The sequence below is a fragment of the Pseudophryne corroboree genome, chromosome 1 (assembly GCF_028390025.1).
Source record: "Pseudophryne corroboree isolate aPseCor3 chromosome 1, aPseCor3.hap2, whole genome shotgun sequence".
Lineage (NCBI taxonomy): Eukaryota > Metazoa > Chordata > Amphibia > Anura > Myobatrachidae > Pseudophryne > Pseudophryne corroboree.
The window spans coordinates 1,056,793,422-1,056,807,331 of record NC_086444.1 but is presented as its reverse complement, the minus strand read 5'-3'; the positions used below and the strand labels follow the sequence as shown (position 1 = coordinate 1,056,807,331).

Below are 13,910 nucleotides of genomic sequence, written 5' to 3'. Positions count from 1 at the left end.
GAGTCTGTTGGTGCCTCGGATCAAGATCCTACTCTACACCCCGATGTGAAGCCTTGTGGAGCCCAGTGTACCCCGCAGCAGAAATTAGGTTAGGAAGAAAACTTGGAAGGCCATGCACAAATGAGGCACATTGAGTGCTTGAGATTATTCAAATAAAAATGGAAAAAATTTAAATAAAAGTATATAATAATGGAGATACAGAAAAAGTCCCACTCTCTATGGACACAAAGAAAAACTGAGCAGCATAGTCTAGGTATGATCTACTTTCTCAACTCTATGATCAACCTTAACCTCCCAGTGGCAGGATTATACCAGTGTTTAGCCAAAATAAGCACAGGATATCATCTTTAGCACATAACAACGACTACTAAGTATTCTGCTAGGCCACCCAGCATGCTAAATGGCCTGCCCAGTGGCTTGCGACCGCAATTTAACTGTGGTTGCCGCAATTGTGGACGACCCCCTGCAGCAGCAGCTAGGCTGAGTATGCAGGCGGTCCGCTGACATTTTCTTGATCTGAGCGGCTGTGTGTAAGATCACGCAGCCACCCCGAAAACGCTGCCGAACCACCCCCGTTTTCAACGCACCCCCACAAAGCTTGGTCGCTGCCCCGCGAACGATTCTGCTGATCAGGCAGAGGCATTCGCAGCCAATGCAATCAGATCTCACTGGCTGCTAGCGCAGGGCGGGAAGTGCACATGCGCACTGCCGCCGGGTTTATTGCGATTAGCGATGCGACCTGAATAACCCCATAAATTTGGAGATCTATGCAGAGTAGGACAGCTAACCACTATACACTGTGACTGAGCAGAACTGACCTGGAGTTTGTACCACAGCTTGCAGGTTCTTCTCTTGCAGTTGCTGAATTCGGTCAGTCTTGGCTTTGGCTTCCTTTTCCATTGACCGGATTTTATGGACATACTGGTTATTTAAAAATTTCAGATCAGCAGTCTGATGTTCAAGTTTTCTTAGAGAGGCCTTCAAGTCTTAAGAAAAATGAAGTGTTGTTGTTATATTAAAGAAATAATATAAATAGAAAAAACACCAACCTCTGTTACAGCTCCAAAACTGCAGATCTCAATAGGAAAGCCATTATTTAAACAAGCTGCTTCTACATATAAGAAACATAAGCTACGCGCAACTAATCAAAGTCAATCCCAAGCGCTCATTACAAACACGTTCAAAAGAAATAGGTTCTTTTAATTGAGCCTTTTCGATCAATGTCATTTGTTGCCCATGTGATTCTGCCCATCAAGCTAAGAGACAAATTAGTATTGTGCATAAGAGTTATTGTAGTGAATTCTGATCAAATACTAAAACAAGGTGTCTGACCTTTAATGTGGCGATCAGATTCTTCTTTGATCTTTAGCAGCTCCAAGTGCAGGTCATTGTTTTCCCTGACAAGCCTGGCATTTTCTGCTTTATAAGGTTCTATTACAGAATCAACATTCTTGTTCTCCTTCTCCTGCTTGCCAGCACTTAACTTTGCATTGCGTAGGCTTTCTGTAGTATGAACCAGGTCACTAACAAGCAGACAAACCAGAATGTCATGACATCAATTGAAACGCTACATAATGAATGAAAATAAAATTTGTGCATAAAAATGTTAATAAAAGTAGCTGAGAGGATTTAAATGGCTTCAAACTATGGGGCAGATGTATTAACCTGGATAAGGCATAAGGAAGTGATAAACCAGTGATATGGGCAAGGTGATAAAGGCACCAGCCAATCAGCTCCAATATGTAAATTAACAATTAGGATCTGATTGGTTGTGCCTTTATCACCTTGCACATACCACTGGTTTATCACTTCCTTATGCCTTCTCCAGGTTAATACATCTGCCCCTATGAGACCTATATACACACATTAGAGCCACCTTGAAAATTTCAGGGGGGGGGGGGGTGACAATAATAAGATATATGTACTCTCCATAAAATCTATTTCTGAAACCATCTGGGGCACACTGCTGTACTTTGGGGTATAGAGGCTGCTAGTGCTGGAGCAGGGCACCACTACACTACAGAGGTGTGTGTCGCTCATGAGAAAGACTAAACAAACCATTTAACAAAAAAGGGCAAAAATAAGAATTTACTTACCGATAATTCTATTTCTCGGAGTCCGTAGTGGATGCTGGGGTTCCTGAAAGGACCATGGGGAATAGCGGCTCCGCAGGAGACAGGGCACAAAAAGTAAAGCTTTATGATCAGGTGGTGTGTACTGGCTCCTCCCCCTATGACCCTCCTCCAAGCCTCAGTTAGGATACTGTGCCCGGACGAGCGTACACAATAAGGAAGGATTTATGAATCCCGGGTAAGACTCATACCAGCCACACCAATCACACCGTACAACCTGTGATCTAAACCCAGTTAACAGTATGATAACAGAGGAGCCTCTGAAAGATGGCTCCCTACAACAATAACCCGATTTAGGTAACAATAACTATGTACAATTATTGCAGATAATCCGCACTTGGGATGGGCGCCCAGCATCCACTACGGACTCCGAGAAATAGAATTATCGGTAAGTAAATTCTTATTTTCTCTATCGTCCTAGTGGATGCTGGGGTTCCTGAAAGGACCATGGGGATTATACCAAAGCTCCCAAACGGGCGGGAGAGTGCGGATGACTCTGCAGCACCGAATGAGAGAACTCCAGGTCCTCCTTAGCCAGGGTATCAAATTTGTAGAATTTTACAAACGTGTTCTCCCCCGACCACGTAGCCGCTCGGCAGAGTTGTAATGCCGAGACCCCTCGGGCAGCCGCCCAAGAAGAACCCACCTTCCTTGTGGAGTGGGCATTTACCGATTTTGGCTGTGGCAGGCCTGCCACAGAATGTGCAAGCTGAATCGTACTACAAATCCAGCGAGCAATAGTCTGCTTAGACGCAGGAGCGCCCAACTTGTTGGGAGCATATAGTATAAACAGTGAGTCAGATTTCCTGACTCCAGCTGTCCTTGAAATGTATATTTTTAAAGCTCTGACAACGTCCAACAACTTGGAGTCCTCCAAGTCGCTTGTAGCCGCAGGCACAACAATAGGCTGGTTCAGATGAAATGCTGACACCACCTTAGGGAGAAAATGCGGACGAGTCCGCAGTTCTGCCCTGTCCGAATGGAAAATCAGATATGGGCTTTTGTAAGATAAAGCTGCCAGTTCTGACACTCTCCTGGCCGAAGCCAGGGCTAGTAGCATGGTCACTTTCCATGCGAGATATTTCAAATCCACATTTTTTAGTGGTTCAAACCAATGAGATTTGAGAAAGTCCAAAACAACATTGAGATCCCACGGTGCCACTGGAGGCACCACAGGGGGCTGTATATGCAGTACTCCCTTAACAAAAGTCTGGACTTCAGGAACTGAAGCCAATTCTTTCTGGAAGAAAATCGACAGGGCCGAAATTTGAACCTTAATAGATCCCAATTTGAGACCCATAGACAATCCTGATTGCAGGAAATGTAGGAATCGACCCAGTTGAAATTCCTCCGTCGGAGCACTCCGATCCTCGCACCACGCAACATATTTTCGCCAAATGCGGTGATAATGTTGCGCGGTTACTTCCTTCCTTGCTTTAATCAAGGTAGGAATGACTTCTTCCGGAATGCCTTTTCCCTTTAGGATCCGGCGTTCAACCGCCATGCCGTCAAACGCAGCCGCGGTAAGTCTTGAAACAGACAGGGACCCTGCTGAAGCAGGTCCCTTCTCAGAGGTAGAGGCCACGGATCCTCCGTGATCATCTCTTGAAGTTCCGGGTACCAAGTCCTTCTTGGCCAATCCGGAGCCACTAGTATCGTTCTTACGCCTTTTTGCCGTATAATTCTCAATACTTTTGGTATGAGAGGCAGAGGAGGAAACACATACACCGACTGGTACACCCAAGGCGTTACCAGCGCGTCCACAGCTATTGCCTGCGGATCTCTTGACCTGGCGCAATACCTGTCCAGTTTTTTGTTGAGGCGAGACGCCATCATGTCCACCATTGGTCTTTCCCAACGGGTTACAAGCATGTGGAAAACTTCTGGATGAAGTCCCCACTCTCCCGGGTGAAGGTCGTGTCTGCTGAGGAAGTCTGCTTCCCAGTTGTCCACTCCCGGGATGAACACTGCTGACAGTGCTATCACATGATTCTCCGCCCAGCGAAGAATCCTTGCAGCTTCTGCCATTGCACTCCTGCTTCTTGTGCCGCCCTGTCTGTTTACATGGGCGACTGCCGTGATGTTGTCCGACTGGATCAACACCGGTTTTCTTTGAAGCAGAGGTTCTGCCTGGCTTAGAGCATTGTAGATTGCTCTTAGTTCCAGAGTGTTTATGTGAAGAGACGTTTCCAGGCTCGACCACACGCCCTGGAAGTTTCTTCCTTGTGTGACTGCTCCCCAGCCTCTCAGGCTGGCGTCCGTGGTCACCAGGATCCAATCCTGTATGCCGAATCTGCGGCCCTCCAATAGATGAGCACTCTGCAACCACCACAGAAGAGATACCCTTGTCCTTGGAGACAGGGTTATCCGCTGGTGCATCTGAAGATGCGACCCTGACCATTTGTCCAGCAGATCCCTCTGGAAAACTCTTGCGTGGAATCTGCCGAATGGAATTGCTTCGTAAGAAGCCACCATTTTTCCCAGGACTCTTGTGCATTGATGTACAGATACCTTTCCTGGTTTTAGGAGGTTCCTGACAAGCTCGGATAACTCCTTGGCTTTTTCCTCCGGGAGAAAAACCTTTTTCTGAACCGTGTCCAGAATCATCCCTAGGAACAGCAGACGTGTTGTCGGAATTAACTGGGATTTTGGAATATTCAGAATCCACCCGTGCTGCTTTAGCACTTCTTGAGACAGTGCTAGTCCCATCTCTAGCTGTTCTCTGGACCTTGCCCTTATTAGGAGATCGTCCAAGTATGGGATAATTAATACGCCTTTTCTTCGAAGAAGAATCATCATCTCGGCCATTGCCGTGGACAATCCAAACGGCAGCGTCTGAAACTGATAGTGACAGTTCTGTACGACGAACCTGAGGTACCCCTGGTGTGAGGGGTAAATTGGAACGTGGAGATACGCATCCTTGATGTCCAAGGATACCATAAAGTCCCCTTCTTCCAGGTTCGCCATCACCGCTCTGAGTGACTCCATCTTGAACTTGAACTTTTTTATGTACAGGTTCAAGGATTTCAGATTTAGAATAGGTCTTACCGAGCCATCCGGCTTCGGTACCACAAATAGAGTGGAATAATACCCCTTTCCTTGTTGTAAAAGGGGTACCTTGACTATCACCTGCTGAGAGTACAGCTTGTGAATGGCTTCCAAGACCGTCACCCTGTCGGAGGGGGACGTTGGTAAAGCAGACTTCAGGAAACGGCGAGGTGGAGACGTCTCTAGTTCCAACCTGTAACCCTGAGATATTATCTGCAGGATCCAGGGATCCACCTGCGAGTGAGCCCACTGCGCGCTGAAATTCTTGAGACGACCCCCCACCGCCCCCGAGTCCGCTTGAGAAGCCCCAGCGTCATGCTGAGGCTTTTGTAGAAGCGGGGGAGGGCTTCTGTTCCTGGGAAGGAGCTGCCTGTTGCAGTCTCTTCCCCTTTCCTCTGCCTCGTGGCAGATATGAATATCCCTTTGCTCTCTTGTTTTTAAAGGAACGAAAGGGCTGCGGCTGAAAAGTCGGTGTCTTTTTCTGTTGGGGAGTGACTTGAGGTAAAAAGGTGGATTTCCCGGCTGTAGCCGTGGCCACCAAATCCGATAGACCAACACCAAATAACTCCTCCCCTTTATACGGCAAAACTTCCATATGCCGTTTTGAGTCCGCATCACCTGACCACTGTCGCGTCCATAAACTTCTTCTGGCCGAAATGGACATAGCACTTACCCGTGATGCCAGTGTGCAAATATCCCTCTGTGCATCACGCATATAAAGAAACGCATCCTTTATTTGCTCTAAAGACAGTAAAACATTGTCCCTATCCAGGGTATCAATATTTTCAATCAGGGACTCTGACCAAGCTACCCCAGCACTGCACATCCAGGCTGTCGCTATAGCTGGTCGTAGTATAACACCTGTATGTGTGTATATACTTTTTTGGATATTTTCCATCCTCCTATCTGCTGGATCTTTAAGTGCGGCCGTCTCAGGAGAGGGTAACGCCACTTGTTTTGATAAGCGTGTGAGCGCCTTGTCCACCCTAGGAGGTGTTTCCCAGCGCGCCCTAACCTCTGGCGGGAAAGGGTATAAAGCCAATAACTTCTTTGAAATTAGCAGTTTTTTATCGGGGGCAACCCACGCTTCATCACACACCTCATTTAATTCATCTGGTAGTTTTTTCACACCCCACATAATACCCTGTTTTGTGGTACCTGTAGTATCAGCAATATGTAACGCCTCCTTCATTGCCAAAATCATATAACGTGTGGCCCTACTGGAAAATACGGTTGATTCGTCACCGTCGCCACTGGAATCAGTGCCTGTGTCTGGGTCCGTGTCGACCGACTGAGGTAACGGGCGTTTTACAGCCCCTGACGGTGTTTGAGGCGCCTGGACAGGTGCTGATTGATTGTCCGGCCGTCTCATGTCGTCAAACGACTGCTTTAGCGTGTTGACACTATCCCGTAATTCCATAAATAAAGCCATCCATTCTGGTGTCGACTCCCTAGGGCAGGCATTCCCAACCACGGTCCTCAAGGCACACCAACAGTGCAGGTTTTAGTGATATCCAGGCTTCAGCACAGGTGACTTAATTAGTAGCTCAGTTATTTTGATTTATCCATCTGTGCTGCAGCCTGGATATCACTAAAACCTGCACTGTTGGTGTGCCTTGAGGACCGTGGTTGGGAATGCCTGCCCTAGGGGGTGACATCCCCATATTTGGCAATTGCTCCGCCTCCACACCAATATCGTCCTCATACATGTCGACACACACGTACCGACACACAGCAGACACACAGGGAATGCTCTTAAAGAAGACAGGACCCCACTAGCCCTTTGGGGAGACAGAGGGAGAGTTTGCCAGCACACACCAAAAGCGCTATATATGACAGGGATAGCCTTATAATAAGTGCTCCCTATATAGCTGCTTTAATATATATAATTTTGCCACAATTTTGCCCCCCCTCTCTTGTTTTACCCTGTTTCTGTAGTGCAGTGCAGGGGAGAGCCTGGGAGCCTTCCTGACCAGCGGAGCTGTGTGAGGAAAATGGCGCTGTGTGCTGAGGAGATAGGCCCCGCCCCTTTTTCGGCGGGCTCGTCTCCCGCTCTTTAACGGATTCTGGCAGGGGTTAAATATCTCCATATAGCCCCCGGAGGCTATATGTGAGGTATTTTATGCCAAAAAATAGGTTTACATTGCTTCCCAGGGCGCCCCCCCCCAGCGCCCTGCACCCTCAGTGACTGCCGTGTGAAGTGTGCTGAGAGCAATGGCGCACAGCTGCAGTGCTGTGCGCTACCTTAAGAAGACTGAGGAGTCTTCTGCCGCCGATTCTGGACCTTCTTCTCTTTTCAGCATCTGCAAGGGGGCCGGCGGCGAGGCTCCGGTGACCATCCAGGCTGTACCTGTGATCGTCCCTCTGGAGCTAATGTCCAGTAGCCAAAGAAGCCAATCCATCCTGCACGCAGGTGAGTTCACTTCTTCTCCCCTAAGTCCCTCGTTGCAGTGATCCTGTTGCCAGCAGGACTCACTGTAAAATAAAAAACCTAAGCTAAACTTTTCTAAGCAGCTCTTTAGGAGAACCACCTAGATTGCACCCTTCTCGGACGGGCACAAAAACCTAACTGAGGCTTGGAGGAGGGTCATAGGGGGAGGAGCCAGTACACACCACCTGATCATAAAGCTTTACTTTTTGTGCCCCGTCTCCTGCGGAGCCGCTATTCCCCATGGTCCTTTCAGGAACCCCAGCATCCACTAGGACGATAGAGAAAACATACTAGAGAAACTGGTGAGGGATTTTACAATAAGTACAAATTTCCTATTTTCTCTTTCAACCATATTGGGGGACATCAATGTACAGTGTATCCGTAAAGTATTCATAGCGCTTCACTTTTTTCATATTACAGCCTTATTCCAAAATGGAAAAAAATTATTTTTCCCCTCAAAATTCTACACACAATACCCCATAATAACAACATGAAAAAAGTGTTTGAGAATTTAGCAAATTTATTAAAAATAAAAAACTAAGAAATCACATGTACATAAGTATTCACAGCTTTTGCCATGAAGCTCAAAATTGACCTCAGGTGCATCCTGTTTCCACTGATCATCTTTGAGATGTTCCTACAGCTTAATTGGAGTCCACCTGTGGTAAATTCAGTTGATTGGAAATGATTTGGAAAGGCACAGACCTGTCTATATAAGGTCCCACACTTGACAGTGCATGTCTGAGCACAAACCAAGCATGAAGTCAAAGGAATTGTCTGTAGACTCAGAGACAGGATCTCTGGTCTGATAAGACAAAGATTGAACTCTTTGGCGTAAATGCTAGGTGTCATGTTTGGAGAAAACCAGGCACCGCTCATCACCAGGCCAATACCATCCCTGCAGTGAAGCATCATGTTGTGGGGATGTTTTTCAGCAGCAGGTACTGGGAGACTAGTCAGGATAGAGGGAAAGATGAATGCAATGTACAGAGACATGCTGGATGAAAACCTGCTCTAAGCGCATTTGACCTCAGACTGGGGGAGACGGTTCATCTTTCAGCAGGACAACGACCCTAAGCACACAGACAAGATATCATAGGAGTGGCTTCAGGACAACTCTGTGAATGTCCTTGAGTGGCCAAGCCAGAGCCCAGACTTGAGTCCGATTGAACATCTCTGGAGAGATCTGAAAATGGCTGTGCACTGACGCTTCCCATCCAACCTGATGGAGCTTGAGAGGTGCAGCAAAGAGGAATGGGCGAAACTGCCCAAAGATAGGTGTGCCAAGCTTGTGGCATCATATTAAAAAAAGACTTGTGGCTGCAATTGCTGCATCAATAAAGTATTGAGCAAAGGCTGTGGATACTTATGTACATGTGATTTCTTCGGTTTTTATTTTTAATAAATTTGCAAATATCACAATAAAACTTTTTTCACGTTGTCAATATGGGGTAATATGTGGGGAAAAAATAAGATTTTACTCACCGGTAAATCTATTTCTCGTAGTCCGTAGTGGATGCTACATTTGAGGAATATCACAAAAGGTATGGAAACGCATGCCCTTTCTTTACACTTTAAAAACACCCACAATTGCGATATAACCCACATCAGGAATTTTTATGGTTCGAAACACATTAGGGGAGACAGTAGGGAAATGATTTGGGGTCCAAACTAGCTAAAAGTGAAATGACCATGATTTATAACTCTGGTACCCTCGCCCCGAAAGGACTTAACAAAGATTTCGAATTGAAATGGTTTTTATAAAAATTCTATGTATTTTTTAATGGAATTTTTCTAAGAACTTATTTTACAGTGTTTATTCCAAAATTCTCCTATTAGAATCTGTCTCACATTATCTATAGGAATTAAGAGTTGTTTTAATGTTGTTCATAAATAATTTAATTCCGGTGTTTTCCCCTTCTCCTGAGGTGATTCCCTTCATTAAAGTGACTTTGTTTGGGACTTTTAATGAAACCAATATGGCCGAGAATGGTGAATCTCTGAATAGAAAGAAGAGATCACATGGACAACACACTTGGGATACATGAAGCCGTGCACCCGTTTTTTCCGGGTGGAGTGGATCGTCGATGACGCTGATGAGGCACTTCCGGTCGCGGGCGTGATGACTACTTCCGGCCGGCAGGAATTACTGTCTGAAGAGGACAGGCTCTCCTTTATGGCGGGAATCTGTGGCTCACTGTAAAATGTGGACTCGATTTGAAATTGAATGTGATGTTAGTGTTATGGGAATTTTAGAAGATAGTTGTTCCATGTCTGGAAATAGGTCTGCCCCATTGTTAATTAAGATGGGTATATATAGGTTGAAATGTCAGATCCTCCTTATGCCTTGATGAAGACACTGCTTGTGTCGAAACACGCCGGCAGGAGGACTTTGTTGTGAGGGAGACGGTTGTGACATCACCTGTGGAGTTGGACGGCTGGTTCCGGGGACGCCCAAGTGTAACCATCTTTAAAAACTTGCTGTTATTGTCTACTTTATTTGTAGACCACTTCATATGGTGAGAGACCACCCTTATCCCTTTTTTATATGTTTAGCACAGTGAATAAAAGGTATTGCACCATTGGAGGTTTTTGTCTCTCTTTTTGGGTATCGATTGTGGAGAAGAAGACCAGAGGTATACAGAATCCATACTGGTGGAACTTCATCTCCCCCCAAAAACGTGACTGTCTACTCCTAAAAAAGTAGACCCATATTTTAGGTATAAGACTCACCAAAAGATTTAAAATTGATCTGGTCTTTTGTATACATTTGATGCACTATGAATGTATTAAATTTGTTTTTTTTTGAGCGCCTCTGGATTCTAATGGTACTTTCTTGACTACAACATTATCAGCAGTGTGTTTGTAAAAGGTGCAGCAGCACCAGACACAGAGAGAAGCTGCAAGGTAATTTTAGAGGGAAACTGAAGTAGCAGCTGCCAAGGAGGATTCTCTCACACAGGGGTATCTCCTCCACTAGTCCTTCCACTCCGGATATCGTGCAGTGAGGGTTTGCCTCAAGGTGGAACCCACCTGCCTGTAGTTTTACTGAAGGCTTTCCAGGAAAGGGGCATAAAGGGGAGGGACTCAACAGAACAAGTCTGTAGTGTAGTTGTGCTCTGCTCCAGCACTAGCGCCTTCTATACACAAGGTACAGCATGGTAAACTCATAGGGTGGGCTGCCTCGTATTATGGTAGTTTTAATACAGAATGTAAGCCAGACAATGATTCTCTGAACGAGTATAAAAGTTGTGGCAACTGAGGGAAAAAACAGCACAGTTAATATTAGCATGGATTACACCAGATTTGATTTCCTTTCCAGCTCTACAATACCTGAAAAGTTTTTCAACAAGGGGCAACGACTCGATACCCAGCGGCTGCTTGTAGCCCAGCTGGTCAAGGCGCTTACGGAGTTTGATGAATTTCCTTTCTGCAGCAGTACTCATTGTAGCAGCTTCTACAATCTAGATTCAGTGCCTGTATATAAATATGAACAAAAACATATGGTTAACATGACAATTTGTAACTACTGCATAGTGTCAAATGTTACGTATTAGCAGTACATGACCAATCAGCTTTCACACTACATTTGTATAAAACAAAATAAACCATTTTTACACCAGTCACCCCTTTTACAGATGACCCTTCATAAGAATTCTGCATAATGCTTACTTTCTCTTTGGAGACAGCAGACAAGCTTTGCACAGGAAGTGGCCTGCAGTATGACAGCTTTCACTTCCACGTGCAAATGCTCTTCTCACATCTTAAACAGTAAAATCATTTCTAGGTAAAACACGTAAATCCAGATGTAAATCAAATATATCACAATCATTCCATGCCTTTTCAGACATAACATAAGGGCAAACAGTAAGTCAGGTTCTCACTAATGAAGAAAACTAGGGTTTCTCAGGAAACTCAAAACATAATGGGTGAGTTATGCATTATCTTAAAAATAAATGAATGACAAATGATGGTAAATAAAAATCTAATACAGACAACTGGGGAGGTCATTCAGATCTGATCGCTGGGCTGCGATTTTTGCTGTCCTGCGTTCAGATAGTTGCCACCTACAGAGGGAGTGTATTTTCGCCGTGCAAGTTTGCAATGTCATGTGTACACCGACCTGCTAAAATTCTGTGTGTGCAGTCTCTGCACATCCCAGGACTTAATTGTCCAGTGCGATAGAATCAGGCTGACCAGGGCTGGAGCCGACGTCAGACACCCTCCCTGAAAACGCTTGGGCACGCCTGCGTTTTCCCGAACATTCCCAGTAAACAGTCAGTTACCACCCACACACGGCTTACTCCTGACAATCACCTTGCGAGTGCCCGTGTGAACTGATTTTTTTGCACCATCTCGTCGCTAACCGGCGATACCCGTTGTTGTCAGTCTCGCGTGTGCATTGCGGTGCATACACATGCGCTGTTATGACCTGATCGGACGCAGTGCGAATACACACAGCAGCGAGCAGACCTGAATGACCACCTGGGTTCACTTTAAGTACATACTGTACCGTTTTAGGAGCACCTAGATTTCTCTCTCTACACACACACATACAATCAAACTGAAGAGACACAGAGTAGAGCGTTTTGTAACAGCAATCGATGCCCTATACATAACTGTCCAGATACAAGCAGGAGTGGATGAAGAGATGGGAAGGCCTGTGTGCATCCTCCGTCCCCTCGCCAGCAGACTTTCTTAGTAGATCATCACTATTACACAGTCCACTAAACATGCGCCAATCTCCTTAAAAACGGTGCCTGCGCACATTTTCCAGGCGATTTCTCTAGGGTGCATGCACAGATCTCCAGAAACATGTCATCTGTGCCAGGTTTCAAGTGAAATTTGTGCTGCAGATACCCAAAATATGGCACTTGTGATAGAAAGGTAAGTATTGTGAATGGGTGCAGGGTGTGTGGTGTAGCACAGGACAAAAACCTTGTACTAAGTTACATAAAATGTATAGCAAGTTCAAATACTACAGTATTATTCCCTGAGACAGAAAGAATACATTATTTACAAAACAAAGCCCTGTTACTGTATAACCAGGCAGAGCATTAAGGCACATACACACTAGTCTATATAGTAAACGACGTCACTCATTTTGACCCTTCCTGAGCGGCATTGTTTACTATATCGACTAGTGTGTATGCTGTAAATGACGAGCAATGCGCGGCCGAGCGGGTCATTAACGACCCTCGGTCTTGGACATGCGTGCAGCTCAATTTGGACTCATCGTCCAAAGCTACATGCTCTGGCCGACCACGCCACAACGTCACTGTGCGATATCGCACAGTGTGCATGCCTACATTGCGCTGCCCAGGGTGGGACAATAGGTGATGTCGCACACCGAGCTTTACTGTGCCCAATATCAGACTTGGGTGCACCAAGGGACTAGTGGGTAAATTCACTTTGGCATTTTGGTCATTTTGTAAACCAACCAACCATTTACTAAAGTAAAAACCGAGGCAAAACAGGATTTTGGTACTCACCGTTAAATCCTTTTCTCCTAGTCCGTAGAGGATGCTGGGGACTCCAAAAGGACCATGGGGTATAGACGGGATCTGCAGGAGCTTGGGCACACTAAAAAAAACTTAAAACTGGGTGTGAACTGGCTCCTCCCTCTATGCCCCTCCTCCAGACCTCAGTTATAGGAACTGTGCCCAGGAGAGACTGACAGTACAAGGAAAGATTTTTGTTTAAATTAAAGGCTACCAAACTACCAGCCCACACCATAAACATACCGTACAACCGGAATAACGCCAAACAAGATAACAGTATGCATAAAACTCCAGCAACCAGCTGCAACAAACCAATACACAACTCGTGTACAAACTAACTTAACCAGTAAGAAAACACACTGCAAGTAAAAGTCCGCACTGGGACGGGCGCCCAGCATCCTCTACGGACTAGGAGAAAAGGATTTAACGGTGAGTACCAAAATCCTGTTTTCTCTTACGTCCTAGAGGATGCTGGGGACTCCAAAAGGACCATGGGGATTATACCAAAGCTCCAGAACGGGCGGGAGAGTGCGGACGACTCTGCAGCACCGACTGAGCAAACGCCAGGTCCTCATCGGCCAGGGTATCAAACTTATAGAACTTAGCAAAAGTGTTCGAACCCGACCAAGTAGCTGCTCGGCAAAGCTGTAGCGCCGAGACACCTCGGGCAGCCGCCCAAGATGAGCCCAATTTCCTGGTAGAATGGGCTTTAACAGATTTCGGCACCGGCAGTCCTACCGAAAAATGAGCCTGCTGGATCGTACTACAAATCCAGCGTGCAATAGTCTGTTTTGAAGC

The 13,910-nt window shown here is 45.9% G+C and overlaps 1 protein-coding gene across 2 annotated transcripts in view; it reads right to left on the bottom strand.

Moving 5' to 3' along the window:
- CEP135 (centrosomal protein 135) overlaps positions 1–13,910 on the bottom strand; it is a 392,705-nt gene that overhangs the window by 343,596 nt on the left and 35,199 nt on the right. For both annotated transcript variants that reach the window (XM_063920894.1, XM_063920895.1), the window contains exons 2-4: positions 10,945–11,088; positions 1,333–1,523; positions 819–986 (exon numbers count right to left, since the gene is read on the bottom strand). In XM_063920894.1, the coding sequence (XP_063776964.1) occupies positions 819–986; positions 1,333–1,523; positions 10,945–11,057 (472 nt within the window). In that variant the 5' untranslated portion in view covers positions 11,058–11,088. The remainder of the gene's footprint in view (positions 1–818; positions 987–1,332; positions 1,524–10,944; positions 11,089–13,910) is intronic.